General features: G+C 33.0%; 2 protein-coding genes across 2 annotated transcripts; one reads left to right on the top strand and one right to left on the bottom strand.

Annotated features, from left to right (window-relative positions):
* Positions 1–4308: 4308 nt before the first annotated feature.
* LOC122590060 (probable inactive ATP-dependent zinc metalloprotease FTSHI 3, chloroplastic) lies at positions 4309–7590 on the bottom strand. The gene is made up of 8 exons (XM_043762393.1): positions 7545–7590; positions 7089–7319; positions 6924–6995; positions 6753–6801; positions 5996–6657; positions 5599–5922; positions 4697–4997; positions 4309–4619 (listed from the first exon to the last, which is right to left on the bottom strand). Exons 2-8 carry the CDS (start codon positions 7281–7283, stop codon positions 4474–4476), a joined length of 1749 nt encoding a protein of 582 aa, XP_043618328.1. The 5' UTR covers positions 7284–7319; positions 7545–7590; the 3' UTR covers positions 4309–4473.
* A 1383-nt stretch (positions 7591–8973) lies between these two features.
* LOC122589603 (stress-induced protein KIN2-like) lies at positions 8974–9997 on the top strand. The gene is made up of 3 exons (XM_043761914.1): positions 8974–9165; positions 9578–9646; positions 9748–9997. Exons 1-3 carry the CDS (start codon positions 9094–9096, stop codon positions 9820–9822), a joined length of 216 nt encoding a protein of 71 aa, XP_043617849.1. The 5' UTR covers positions 8974–9093; the 3' UTR covers positions 9823–9997.
* Positions 9998–13730: the final 3733 nt, after the last annotated feature.

Raw genomic sequence — 13730 nt, 5'->3', positions numbered from 1 at the left:
TACGTGTATAGTAGAATTAAGATTAAGAAATAAGATATTGAGTTTGATCCTTAAGTCGTGAGGTTTTATTTCCGAATACTTGTAACGATCTATAGTCAACATCTCAATGTCTAGGATATATGGAACAATTCGTCATCATACGATGAGGTTTTCCTGATGTCGTATCCCGACTGAATGTTCGAAAAAAAATAAAAAAATAAAATCCTTGATCATACTCGACAGTGTCGGGCCAAGTTTCAACCTTTGTATATCCCTACTCCGAAACTAAAAGATTCTTGACTAAAAAGTGTTTTGGGTAAAACCAACACACCTATATATCCGATCTTACTAAAATGTGTAAACAGTTATAAGATGGTCTTTTATTCTATATTATTGACTAGGTTTGTTGAAATCCTTATCTATTTGAATTATTATTTAGTGTAGATCCATTCATAAAAGATAAATGTTTCACACAGCTAGCTAGATGTGAACTAATTTTAAGAGCTGGCTATTACTTATGATTTTGATGGGGCACAAGTGGACGTGTGTGTGGAAGCAGGCATGCTAGCTAGCGCTTGTGCCTGATGCCATAAAGGCCGGTGCTTTATTAAAAATTATACTAGCATGGTACCCGCGTATTACAGCGGCGACGGCGGTTTAGTGGTGTCGGTGAAGGGTTTATTGGTATCAAGTGGTGCAAGTTGATGTAAAGATGATAGTGAAAATATTTTAGAAAATAAGGACTTAGAGAGTTAGAGTGTAAATTAGTATTATAAAGGTTTAGAATGTAAATTAATCCATTAATGACAAATTTGATAATCTTTAATAACTTTTTCCATAAGGGATGTCTATTAAGAGCAATTTCACATTTTCCATGACTATTGTGTGATCTATATATATATATATATATATATGTAATATAAAAGTTGAGTTCATGAATCAATACTAAAACTATAATTATCACTCTTCTTAATGATATTAATACCTTGTTATGTTTTTAATTATGTGTTAATATGATGTATAATGTTGATTATGATGACACTTCGGTATCTTTTTGTCTTCAATAATCTGACAAGAAAGTGCCATGATGTGGTATGTCTTCAATTAATGTCATCAATATTTTGTGTATTCAATCTTAATCTTTTTTTACATGGATAGGAGATGTAAATGGTTTGCAATCTTAATCCCTAATCAATCTTTATTTTCTTCATTGATTCAAAGTTTTTTCTCTACAAAATTGTCAACTGATTTCTTACATTCACGAAGATATAGATTTGGGTGGTGAATTAAAAGAAGCAGCAACACAGCGACTGAGCTTTCATCTCTAATTATTCACTAAAGGTAAATAATAGGGCTAATAGCATGAGAAGTCCTTGTACTTTGACACTTTTGTTATTGTGAGTCTCGTATAAAAAAAATTGCTTTCAAAGGGCGTTGAAACGGGTAATATTTCTTTTGTAGGACCGCGATCAATTACTGCTTACGTGTCCAGTATTTAGCTGGTTTTTCTCATTTTTCTTTTATTGAAATTGCCAACTCATTTAAATGACTTATCCACGTGTGTATATATATACATATACATTATTATAAACTAGCTGGGTTGGATCAGTGGTTGGAGCTCTTGCCTCTAGAGACAGAGGTCAAGGGTTCGATCCTCATGCCCAGCAACATGCCCATCAAGGCTGGAGGGCCTTTTCTACCTATGGTAGAACATGGAAGCAGCTTCTACACATTTGGTAGGGGTAAAGCTGTCTACATCTCAACCTCCCCCATACACAGTCGAAGACGGTATTGGGACCCAAAACCTGTGGAAGACGGCATTGGGAGTTACTTACATTATTATAAACATATATACACCTACATCTTTAGGAAGTATTCTCCCCCAAATCAAATCCAAATCCAAACCCTAAATCAAACATGTCGACATCTTTGGTCATTACTTTCTTTGGTCAGCATCCCCAATCTTTTATCGATCAAAAGTAAACACAATATATCTCTAATCAGATCCCTCAAAGACACAACAAAGGAATTACCACCCGTAATCAATCTTTCAACAGAGAAATTACCACCCATAACTGCCACCATCGCCCTTCGGTGGCCCCACCAATGTTCGACCCCTTGATACCAGTAACAGAAGCAATAGATGGAAGAGATAGTTTTGAAATGTGTAAAAATTACGGCGGCCAACCAAATTTTCCGACGGGAATGTCATAGCGGCGACAAAGGAATCCGATGGTCTGAAGAAAGGTTACAGCACTGGCAAGGATTCCGGCGAACATAAAATTTGACGGGGCACTTCCTCCTAGTCGGGGTTCATCTCGCTCCCACGTTTCCAGGGCAAATCATCAACAACTCCACAAATCCCCCCAAACTTCCCAAATATCAACATTTCATGACTACGTAACAACGATGTTGAATCCTAATTCAAAAGCATCTTTGAAACCTATGATGTAATCAATCTATCTTGATTTTCTGTATTTTTTTAATGTATTTATAATCTGGGTTTCTGTTCCAAATTTATGATTTTTTTTCATCAGAGCTTTTGAATTTATGTTACATATTTATATAATGTTTAGAGATAATAGAATATCCATGTGGAAATGAGACTTTATTCATAAATGACATGTAATATGAGTATACTCAATAAGTGAGTTATAAAAAAAGAGAAAATGCTTTGAAAAATAATTTTAACTGGCTACCCATACGGAGCCCCACGAAAGAAATATTATCCGTTTCAACGCCCTTTGAAAGCAATTTTTTTTGTACAAGCCTCACAATAACAAAAATGTCAAAGTACAAAGACTTTCCATGCTATTAGCCCTAAATAATAAGCTCTCTTAGAAATCATCTTCAAGGTTTCCTCCCTATTTCAATTTAGGCTTCTTTTTATTTTATTTTTTATCATTAGTATGTATCAATTGGTTCTTATGTTATCCATCCAATGGTTGTCCAAGGATATTGGATTAATTTAAGACTAACATTTTTAAGTTTTTTACGGATACATGACTTTAATCAAGAGCAATTGTAGCATTCGTTCATCTCTTTATAATCACACACTTGCTTTGATTATGGTGGAATATGCTTTAGTGGTAAGTTCACGTAGATATTTGTTTGCTTATAATAAAAGGGATGATACCAATGTGTCGGTTTGAATAATGAGGATTAATAAAAGTTTGTATTTGTTGTGGGGTATGTATCGTGTGCTTATTGTGTTTGGCCAGACACAGAACATAACAATCACCCGGAAAAACTGAGATGGACTAAACAAGCAGTGTACAAGTATGAAATGATTGTGTTAGAACGCATAAATAAGGTGCATCAATTAGCTCTTTAAGAAAATTAGGAAGGAACTATAAATGGAAAATACTAACAATTAATCAGGACTTTACTTTACTATCTACTTCAAAGTGTTTGGATGAATTATGTATGTAGTGTCGTTTTCCATTTTTCAAAACACTTAAGGTCTTTTACGTTGTGTGGTTTCATGAGTGAGAGACGACACCTAGAGAGAATAATGCTCCATACTCTAATTTGATCACGTTTTACGTTTTCCATGTATTCTTTGAAAAGTTTTTTAGAATACGGGGGAGTTTTCTACAATTAAATGCGGCCTAAAGTTTTGTGGTGGCGTTACTCATTTTCAATGGTGGAAATATCCAAATTGTTTTTGATGTGGGTTGTGGGGTTGCGAGTTTTGGGGCTTATCTTTCTTGATGCACCAAATATTGTACATCAGAATTAAAACCAATTTGCCCTTGCATGTGGAATTTTGTCAACTTAAGTGTTGGGTGCTAAAAGACTTCCTTTACACTAGTAGATCGTTTGAAATGGCTTGTTGATCGCATTGTAGGATAGATTGGCTTCAGAGAGATTAGCTTTTACTCATGCAATTGGATAGGTAACTTTGGCAGGGGGTTTATATTGGCCAATACTCTGAGGCCAACATAAGAAAGAGTTCAATAGAATGGAATGCAAATGAGGCTAGTAGTTTGCATAACTGGGACATTTTGTATATCTGGAACCGTGGATTAATAAACTCCTGGGCCGTGTCCCCGAGTCCTCGTAGATCTCCATTCATGGGTCTATGTTCGTTGCTCATCTAAAAACTACTGTATCCAAAATAAATATTCACAAGTAAAAACCGCAAAATTTGAGATGCTTAATCACTACATTGTTTAATAATAAGATAACAATATTACTTTTTTACGCAAGCCCTAAGATTTAGTTTTGCACGATCGTTTAAGAATAGAAATAAAGTTAATATGGCAATTTTGTAATGTTGATATTTATTTTAGGACGAATTAAAAAAGGACATAACTCGGGACCAAATTGACATAACTCATTATCGAACATTTTCAATGAACTTTTTATCAGTCAATTTAGTGCAGAAAAGCAACAAAACACATTCTCAGATTTGAAATCGAAAATCCAAAAAGTTCCCAGTACAGATCAAATATACACACATTCATCATGGGCAGATGGTATAAAACATCATCAGTTAGAAACTCCATACCCCATAGACCCACGAGGATATGAAGTTGATGCGAATGGAAATGGTTTACCATCAGCAGAATCATAAACTTTAGCTTTAGCTCTATCAACGGCTTCAAATATATCGTCCTTCGTTACAAATTCACCGCCTGAAGATAAAATCAAAACAAAATTTAAACGTCAAAACTTATAAGGCAAAAACAATTGGAGGTAAATTAGATCGTACCTCTTCTAGCTGCAAGTAGTACAGATTCCCGAACAATGTTTTCAAGATCAGCCCCTACCAAGCCTGGGGTGAGCGATGCAACAACCTGGCAAATGGAGTCCTTATTTTCCTCCATGGGGACATCTCTCAGGTAAAGGGCAAAAATATCTTTTCGCCCAGTCTCATTTGGCTCGTCCACTCGAACTTTCCTTGAGAACCGACCAGGTCTCATCAGAGCTGAATCCAGAGTTTCGGGTCTGTTTGTAGCAGCTATAACCACAACACTTTCCTCTTTCTCAAACCCATCCATTTCTGTCAAAAGCTGACAAAAACATAAAAACCTGTTGTCAAGTACTTTGTAAAGTTGGTATAGCAATCATTAATCAATATAAATACTAATACATTTACCTACGATGAAATTAAATGGGCTTCTTTGACCAATTTACCAACTAACAGGTCGATTTGGGTTACTTACGATCGCCAAGAGACCAAAATGGTCGAATGAAAAGATTTTGCAAAGAAAAGAGGTTGCAAGGATCCGACAGTTTGAAAGCTATCCAAACTTTCTTTAATGTATAAAAGTAATAAAACATCTTGACTCAGTTTTGCTTCAAATAGCAGTAATTTTGTCATCGTAATCAAGGCATTAGTTATATACACAAACAAAATTAAAAATGGATAAAGAAATTTCTGAAACAATCCAACTCGAATAGACCCAAACCATTCCAACCGTTACTAAAGATGATCTGTTTAGCTCAAACATGTTTTGAGCTTTACCCAACCCGTCCATTTTGCTACCTCTACATCCAATGTATTAAGTGGCTTGTCAAGTCAAAAACACCAAATGATATGGCTTGCACTCAATTTCAATACCAATGTAGCACGTGGAACATAGTAAAGTGTGAACACAAAGTAAGTGTTACCTGGTTCAGCGTTTGGTCACGCTCACAATTCAGAGTGCTACCTCGCTGTCCCCCAACAGCATCAATCTCATCAATAAAAACGATAGCTGGTGAACTCTTTCTAGCCTCACAGAAAAGGTCTCTAACTCGAGCAGCTCCTCTACCAACAAAAACCTCCACCAATTCACTAGCAGAAATGGAAAAAAAGGACACTCCAGCTTCTCCAGCCACAGCACGAGCCAACAATGTTTTCCCTGTTCCTGGACGACCCGTTAACAAAACACCTCTGGGTAACTTTGCCCCAAGTTTCATGTATTTACTGTCTCCTTTCATGCACAAAACAACCTACCATAATGAAAGATATAAAGTTAATCAAGCCAAAAAATCAGTTTAATGAGAAGACAACCGAGAACATTACCTCTAGAAGCTCTGCTTTGGCAGCATCAACTCCTTTTACATCATCAAACGTTACTGATTGCTTCTTAGTGGGTTGCTTCTTTGTTAACTTCCCAAGATCATGTTGAGAATTGAGTTGATAACAGGTAAGCAACACCATGATCCAAAACGGGGCCAGTTGAAAAAAAATCAACAAGAAATTCTTCATTGATGCAGAAAGAAGCGCACGGTCAGATCCATAGATAACCCCTTTCTCTTTAAGCACTCTAAGGAGTTCAAATTTATCATCTTCTATGTTTCGTGTACGATAAGCCCATTTGGAAAAAGACGGCTTAATAAGCCCCTCTAATCGCATTGCTATTAAATTAGTTTCCGGAGTTTCAACAATCTCCTTTTCCGGAGTTTGAACATTCTCCTCTTCTAAAGTGTTCTTATTAAAGTAAATTAGACGAGAATTCTCCACAAACTGAATCCTCATGATACTCCCATCTTGTATCCCATCAAGCATGTATGAATACGGTACTTCAGTATAGTTTGAACTAGGTAACTTTTGAAGCCCAAATGAGCATAACCCCACTACTATACATAAAGAAGCTCCAACTGCATACGTATACAGCGTTGGTGGGCGTTTACCCCCTGATTTCTTTGTACCTCTATCGGCATTTGTTCTTTTCAAGTCTTTTTCTGTTATCATCATCTCATTAAGTTTTAACACAAAAAATTCAATTAACCAAAACATATAAAAACAAAAAACAATACATTAATAAAATCAGGCTCACCATTATCTACTTCTGTTACAACGTCCGTTTTCTTCCAAAAACATTTTAACTTCATCATCGCAACAGTTCAAACAATCAGCAACAATGTATACATATAGCTATACATATACATATATACTACTTATTACACCAGCCCGACTAGATAGAAATAAAAAAAAATCGACAAATTACCTTATCGTTGTGCTTATTGCCATTATGTAAAGACACATCTGAACCAAAGTTATAACTCCAAACAGAATTTTCCTATAGGTACAAATTTAACACATATAAAACCTCGTAAAACATAATTGTACAAAATATACAATAATTTAAAAACATTTATAAACAAAAATTAACCTTAATGAGAGCGGATATCGGTTTAGCAGCATGCATCAAAAATTTGCGATGATGATGCTCAAAACGGCCGGGAAAAAACACGAACGATGAACATGTTGATGGTCTAGGAGGAGGAGATGATAATTTAAATCCATGATTATTATAATTATGATGTTTTGTAGGTTGTATGACAATCATCCGTGAGACAATCGCCATTACTAATTACGAGTAGTACTTTGTTGTGTTTTCACCCTGTAAAAAAACAACAAAAAGACTTGTTAGGGTTTTAGAAGAGGTTTATACTTTATAATAATAATGATCCGATGACCACAAACAACTTAATTTTGCTAGTGACGGGTTAATATATATCTATATCTATATCTTAAAGAGGTAGGGTTTATGTAATTTTACAATGTAGTAGCAAAAGTAGCAGTAAAAAAAATAAATATTCTAGAGATTTTTGGAAGATCTTTTTACCTTTCCATTCTCGATCGTTTCAAACCGCCATAGCTACAGACTTGCTTGATACGGTTCACTAGGGATTTATATATTTACTTATATATATATGGGCCAGGGCTCATTCACACGTAGCTTTTATTGGGCCAAAATTTCAAAAAGTGCATAAAGGTCTGTTTGGGTAAGCTATATTTGTTTTTTTTTAATAAGAAACTTAAAGTTAAAAAAAAGAGGGTAATTAGATGGCAACTCTCAATGCCATGTACCGTATTGGTACCCACTAATCCCCCAGCTGGGTTAGTGTCCAGGTGATTTTCCCCCCAAGAATTGGCGGCTGGAAGGGTATACATCCTAGCGGCCACTGCGTTATTAGTTGGAGTACAAGAAACTTAAAGTTTTACAAAAAAAAAATAAAAAAAAAAAATCCTTATAAAGATTAGCCTAAAAGTCTTTTTAAAACTTTAAGTAGATAACATATGGTATCTACTAATTTTCTTTCCTAATCTTGCCTCTTGATTTTTTCACATCTCATTATCTCATGATTAAGAAGCTATTTAGTTAAGAGGATTAATCATTACCATTTACAAAATATGATGTAAGAGGTAAAGTTTGGGTTGGGAGACCTAATTGCTTTTTAACAAAGTCTATGTTAAAAAGTTAATAATCAACTTTCATATGCTTTTTTTTATAAACTTTATAAGCTCTTAAAAATCCAATAAGCATCAACTGGTTTGAGTTAGCTTATTGCAAGCTTGAGTTAGCTACTTAGCTTATTGCTTTTTAGCATTTATAAAATACAGTAAGTATTTTAATAAGCTACCCCAAACATGTTTGAAAGTTGTAACCCATTGATGTGACTCTAAAAAAGTCAAAAAATTTTGTTAGCATTTGAACTCGATCTTTGCTGAAAGCTTGATTCTGAGTCAATCTTAAATGATACCTAGTCGAGTTTGATTTAAGCCTAATTTAGAGATTGTGTAAACAACGAGTTAAAGCCTAACTATTAGATGTTGAACTCGATTAGACTTAATGAAAGATTATACGACTGAAAATTGAACACTTTTATGTATGCCAATTAGAATTGAACATATTTAAATAATATTTATGCATAGAACAAAATAACATACATTTAAATTTGTTTATTAAGTGAGTTCAAGTTTAACTAGTCTTTGTTTACCTTTCTAACCATAGTATACGAAAGTAAAATACATAAGTCGTTCATATTTAATGGTATCTATTTACGAAAATGTCATTAGTTTCCCAAATTTTCTCATGTTACAATTAATGTCCACTAGTTAGCATCATATTTGTGGTCTTTTACCATCCCTGTTCAAACGCCTAAAAAGATATGCCTATAATAATTTTAGTAAAGAGGGATAGAGAGAAACTTATGGAATTACTTTTAATACCGATATTTGATGCCATGCCACTAATATTTTTTCCATCCTGAAAACACAATATATATACTTCCATTTCTCCTTTCTAACTTCCCATCAACACAATATCTCTTTGTCACACAATCCCCTTGCAATCACATTATATAAACTAACACACCAATTCCGCAACGAGAATGATGAACAGCAATCAGAGCGCCACTAACCAAGCCAGTAACCAAGCTGGTCAGGCCGCAGGCCAAGCCGAGGTTACTACTTTTTCTTTGTTAATCCATTACCAACATCGTGTAAAACTATTAAATCATCTAAGGACCCTCCATTTGTGAATGTGATGGATGATATGAATTTCACCGTTCCATTTTTTCTAAAGAAAAAAAAATTACATCCATAATTATAACCACCTAAAACTTATATCAATTGTCTTTGACAAGACTTTAACCTATAACTTTTGGGAGATGATTTGTACACCACTTGTTTTTGACAATACATCACCAAATATGCTTTAGAGTGTTGCACAGTACAATATTATATAGCATGTTTGGTGGTGTACAATCATTTCCCATAACCTTTAGGTTAGTAGACCGTTCCAAAACTACTAGAATGAACTCCTTATGGATTTTTATTTCTTTGTAACATATTTGATTGCATTTTGCTGAACAGGAAAAGGGCAACCAATTGATGGACCAAGCAAGCAATGCTGCACAGGCTGCCAAAGAATCAATGCAACAGGTTAACATTTTAACAACTTTTGCATTTCCTTTAATAACACTTTAATCTAAAATAACCCACAAACGTTAAACATATTGTTGCTAAAAAAATAAAAATTTCAGGCTGGCCAACAAATGCAACAAAAGGCACAAGATGCAGCCGAGGCAGTGAAGGAAGCAACTGGGATGAACAAATGAACTCATTTCATTTCAGTTTCTTGTTTTTAGCAATGTTATAGTTGCTAACACTTTTTTAATTTGTGATTGAATGCAACAAAGAATTTCTATGTATCGGATCTTATATTATGTCTATTATAATAAAACAGCAAAAGTAATTCCATGGTGCTAGCTTAATTAGCATCCAGTTATGCTATTTTTTGTTGTACAACTTTTACATAGTGTTTATGTTTTAAAGCATTTCATAAGAGTTTCATATATATGTTTATTTATAATAAAAATTGTCAAGTTCATCTAGCAAGCTATTTTGTCGCTTTGGATTTCGAATAGGTGTTAGCTAGAAAGCTCATTTGTAAATGTATTCGATATTTTGATGTAAATTTGTTTCACTGTCTCCATTATATTAGCGTCTTGCCTGAATAGCTAGGTGGATGCGGATTAACAACAAAATTAGTTGTTTCTATTAAAAGAAAAGTTTTGATATTAAGTTATTAATTTAATATTTTATTTTTCAAAAAAGATAATCAATTGAGAGGATGAAGGGTGTCAATGTGTTATTACCACCATACTAAAATTTGATATGGTGGTAGCCCATAATATTATGTGTGTCACGTGCAAAAAGAGAACATGCCAAGGCATGCCAAAAGTTGTCAAAGTATAAAAGGTATGGTGTTATCTCATGTCAAAATTTGGCATGCAACGATTAAACTTGTCCCACCACTTGTATAGTACAACCTTCACAAGTTTGCGCTGATTTTCTCTTTTCCTCGGCATCCCTGTGGTATTTTTCCTTGCTAAGAGGATGTGTAATGGTGTATGGGGTTGTCGGCGTGGAAGAAAGGACACCAACCACATGGTGTGGTTCTATTACAAGCTCGGCGTCCATGCCGTGGAAGTACCAAGGTTGATGGTTCCACGGTGAAGTTAGAGCGGGGTGGTTGCTTTTCTTTCTTTTCAATATATGTTAGTGGAAAGTTACTTTTACATAGAATAAATTGTAGCTGATAGACTTAAGTTTTATTTAATGAGTTAATGCATATTTTTCTTTTTCCCGACATCTAACATCATTCTTTTTCCCCACACCCGACGATATCATGAATCTCTATGAACAACATTCAGTGCGGCACGGGTTACCAGGAATGCTTGGCAGCATCGATTGTATGCATTGTAATAGTACTTTATTAATCGTAGTTTGCTTTTAATCTAATTTATATTTTATGTTTTTAAGATAGTTTGTTTTAGTTTTAAAGTATTGTAACTTTTATCACTATTTTAATGAAGTTTTGTTTTGGTTATTTAAATTTGTTAGTTTTTATTAGTGAATGAAAAGTGTTATATTTTAATATAAAAATATGGTGTGGTATGTTTATTGTTACGGATGTGGTGTGATTGATGGGTGGTGCTGATGTGTCACGCCACCTGGTGTGATGGTGTGAACCACTACAAACACTCTAATGTTACATGCCAATAGCAAGGGCAATGATATCGATACTAAAAATGTCGATTTCATAAACTGATGTCTACTTGCCGATCACACCCTTCATCCTAATCTAATACAGAAAATAGTAAATATACCAATGGTTAATGACATTTTGTTGGGTTGGTTTTAGCGTATTTTTAGTGATACTGACTTTTAAGTCGATCAACGGTTAATTGGGTATTTTGTTTATATGTAACTTGACATGACAAAGATAAATTTAAATTATCTAAAACTTTTTTATTTTAAGAAAAATGATAATGACAGCCCTAAGGGCTGTCATTAACAACTTATTACATGCTTAAAATCTTGTACATTATATATTAAAAACCGCCCCTGATTTTTTTAACAGAAAGGTACAAATTTTAATGCACCAAATTAGTTTTTTCTGACAACCCTAAGGGCTGTCACTAACAAAACCCTTATTTTAAATATATAACTAGACTTTCATTATTTTGAGAATTTTTTTTTTTTTAAATCATGAGAACTCTTAAATAATATATTTGTTCACATGTTTTTTTTTCATTTGTGAAATGATATAAAAAAGTATGTTATAGAAAAACCTTTGTAAAAAAACCTTCAAAACACCCTTATGTGAACTTGTGAATGAATATGTTCACGTTTTCGTTCACATGTTAGCAAATGGGTATATATAAGGTTTTGAAAAAAACTTTCTTCTACAACATGTATTTTTATAACGTTTCACATATAAATGAACAAAAAAACATGTGATCCAATATATAATTTGAGAGTTCTCAAGGTTCTTACAAAAAAAATAGGTTCTCAAAATAAGGTTCCCCTATATAACTAATTTTTAATATCTTTTCATATATAAATAATAAAATAAGTTTGTAATTTGAACGGGTTAAATTCTAATATCATAAATTACATTAAAATTATATAAAATTTTACTTTTACCGTTTTATATAAGTATGAGATGAAATGGGGTAAATCATCAGGTACAACAGTTCAAAATAATTAAATATCATTTATTTCGTTATATTGTTGTACGTTTCCTCTCACTCACTCAACTTTCTCTCTTTCTAAATATAGATCTGAGATTAACAGCTGAGATTTTGAGATCGAGATTCGAGCTTGAAATCGAGAGTTTGAGAGAGTTTTCTCTCCGTTTGGCTTTGGTTTCGTCTTAACCGTCGAAAATTTTTCAAAGGTACAACCTTAAACATGAAGTATTTCTAAAAACAAAATCTCTAAAATTGTCTACCTTTTATCGTGATTAAGTATCGTTGCCATTTTTAGTGTGGGTATTTAGTCAGAGACGGAGCCAGAAAATTTCTTGTAAGAGGGCAATTTTAAAAGTTGTTTGTCATACTTATAAAAGTTGTATCCAAGAATGCAAAAAAATAAACGGACCTTAGCTCGAAAATAGAAAATGGACTCTCAAAAGAATTTGTTATTCACACCAGGTCTAACACTTATATTTAAAAATACTAAATTTTTTTAATAAAAAGTGACCACAAGTATTGAACAAGGTCTTATTTAAAAAAAATCATATTCAATCATATACTGCAAAAAACCCCAAAAATATACTTTTTACGACATAATTAGCTTATATATATATATATAAATATATATATATATTTTCTACATTATGATAATTATAATTAATTATTTGTGAAATATATATAATAATTTAAAAGAAAATAAATTTTCTACAAATTGTTCCACTATTAATGTACTACACAATTACATAACCAAATAACACAAGTTTTTTCTTAAACCTTACCTCATTTTTTCTATTAAAAATTAAAAAAAAAACTCAAGTTTTTTTAATCTTTTAATGAAAATTTTTTTCTCAAAATTAATGTTTCGGTGACTAATGACATCTAAAGAATAAGCTTATGACGACGAAGGTAACATTTGTATTTAGTTCCTTTTTATTTTTTCTTACTTTTGGAAAAAAATTACAAATATACCATTTAAATTTTAAAAAATTACATTGCACTAAAATTGAAGTGGGAGTAGTTGACCTCACTGCCCCCATTGTGACGCCGTCCCTCCCTGTATTTAGTATTTGGAAGCTGATTAATCCTTCTGATAAAATGACCTTAAAAATTCTCCTAATCACAAGATCACACCACATAGAAAAATTAAGAGAAGAAATTTAAAAAAAAAAAGATTAAGCGGACTATACTTGTTATGATTTAAGATTTTTATGAAGGATTTGTAGGCTGAAAGATTAATATCTTGTTACTGTTTTCTATATTATATATCAAATTAAAGTAAAGAGATTTGTTAGTGACAGCCCTTAAGGTTATCAGTAAAAACTAATTGGATGCATTAAAATTTGTACATTGCTGTTAGGAAAATTAGGAGACGGTTTTTAATATATAATTTACAAGTTTTTAAGCATGTAATAAGTTGTTTCATAAATTAAACTGATAATAAAAAAATAAGCTATGTTTTGGAGACAAAAGCCTAAACACTAGAC

This window comes from Erigeron canadensis, chromosome 2 (assembly GCF_010389155.1).
Source record: "Erigeron canadensis isolate Cc75 chromosome 2, C_canadensis_v1, whole genome shotgun sequence".
In the NCBI taxonomy this organism is placed as follows: Eukaryota; Viridiplantae; Streptophyta; class Magnoliopsida; order Asterales; family Asteraceae; genus Erigeron; species Erigeron canadensis.
Note: the sequence above shows the minus strand (reverse complement) of the source record. Positions and strands in the feature narration are given on the sequence as shown.

Excerpts from the sequence above, each read along its gene's own strand:
- LOC122590060 (XM_043762393.1), bottom strand. The coding sequence starts at position 7,283 with ATGGCGATTGTCTCACGGATGATTGTCATACAACCTACAAAACATCAT. Across the intron at positions 6,996-7,088 it reads CGATATCCGCTCTCATTAAG|GAAAATTCTGTTTGGAGTTA; the intron begins GTTAATTTTTGT and ends TTGTACCTATAG. Across the intron at positions 4,998-5,598 it reads GTGACCAAACGCTGAACCAG|CTTTTGACAGAAATGGATGG; the intron begins GTAACACTTACT and ends TGTTTTTGTCAG.
- LOC122589603 (XM_043761914.1), top strand. The coding sequence starts at position 9,094 with ATGATGAACAGCAATCAGAGCGCCACTAACCAAGCCAGTAACCAAGCT. Across the intron at positions 9,166-9,577 it reads AGGCCGCAGGCCAAGCCGAG|GAAAAGGGCAACCAATTGAT; the intron begins GTTACTACTTTT and ends TTTGCTGAACAG. Across the intron at positions 9,647-9,747 it reads CCAAAGAATCAATGCAACAG|GCTGGCCAACAAATGCAACA; the intron begins GTTAACATTTTA and ends TAAAAATTTCAG.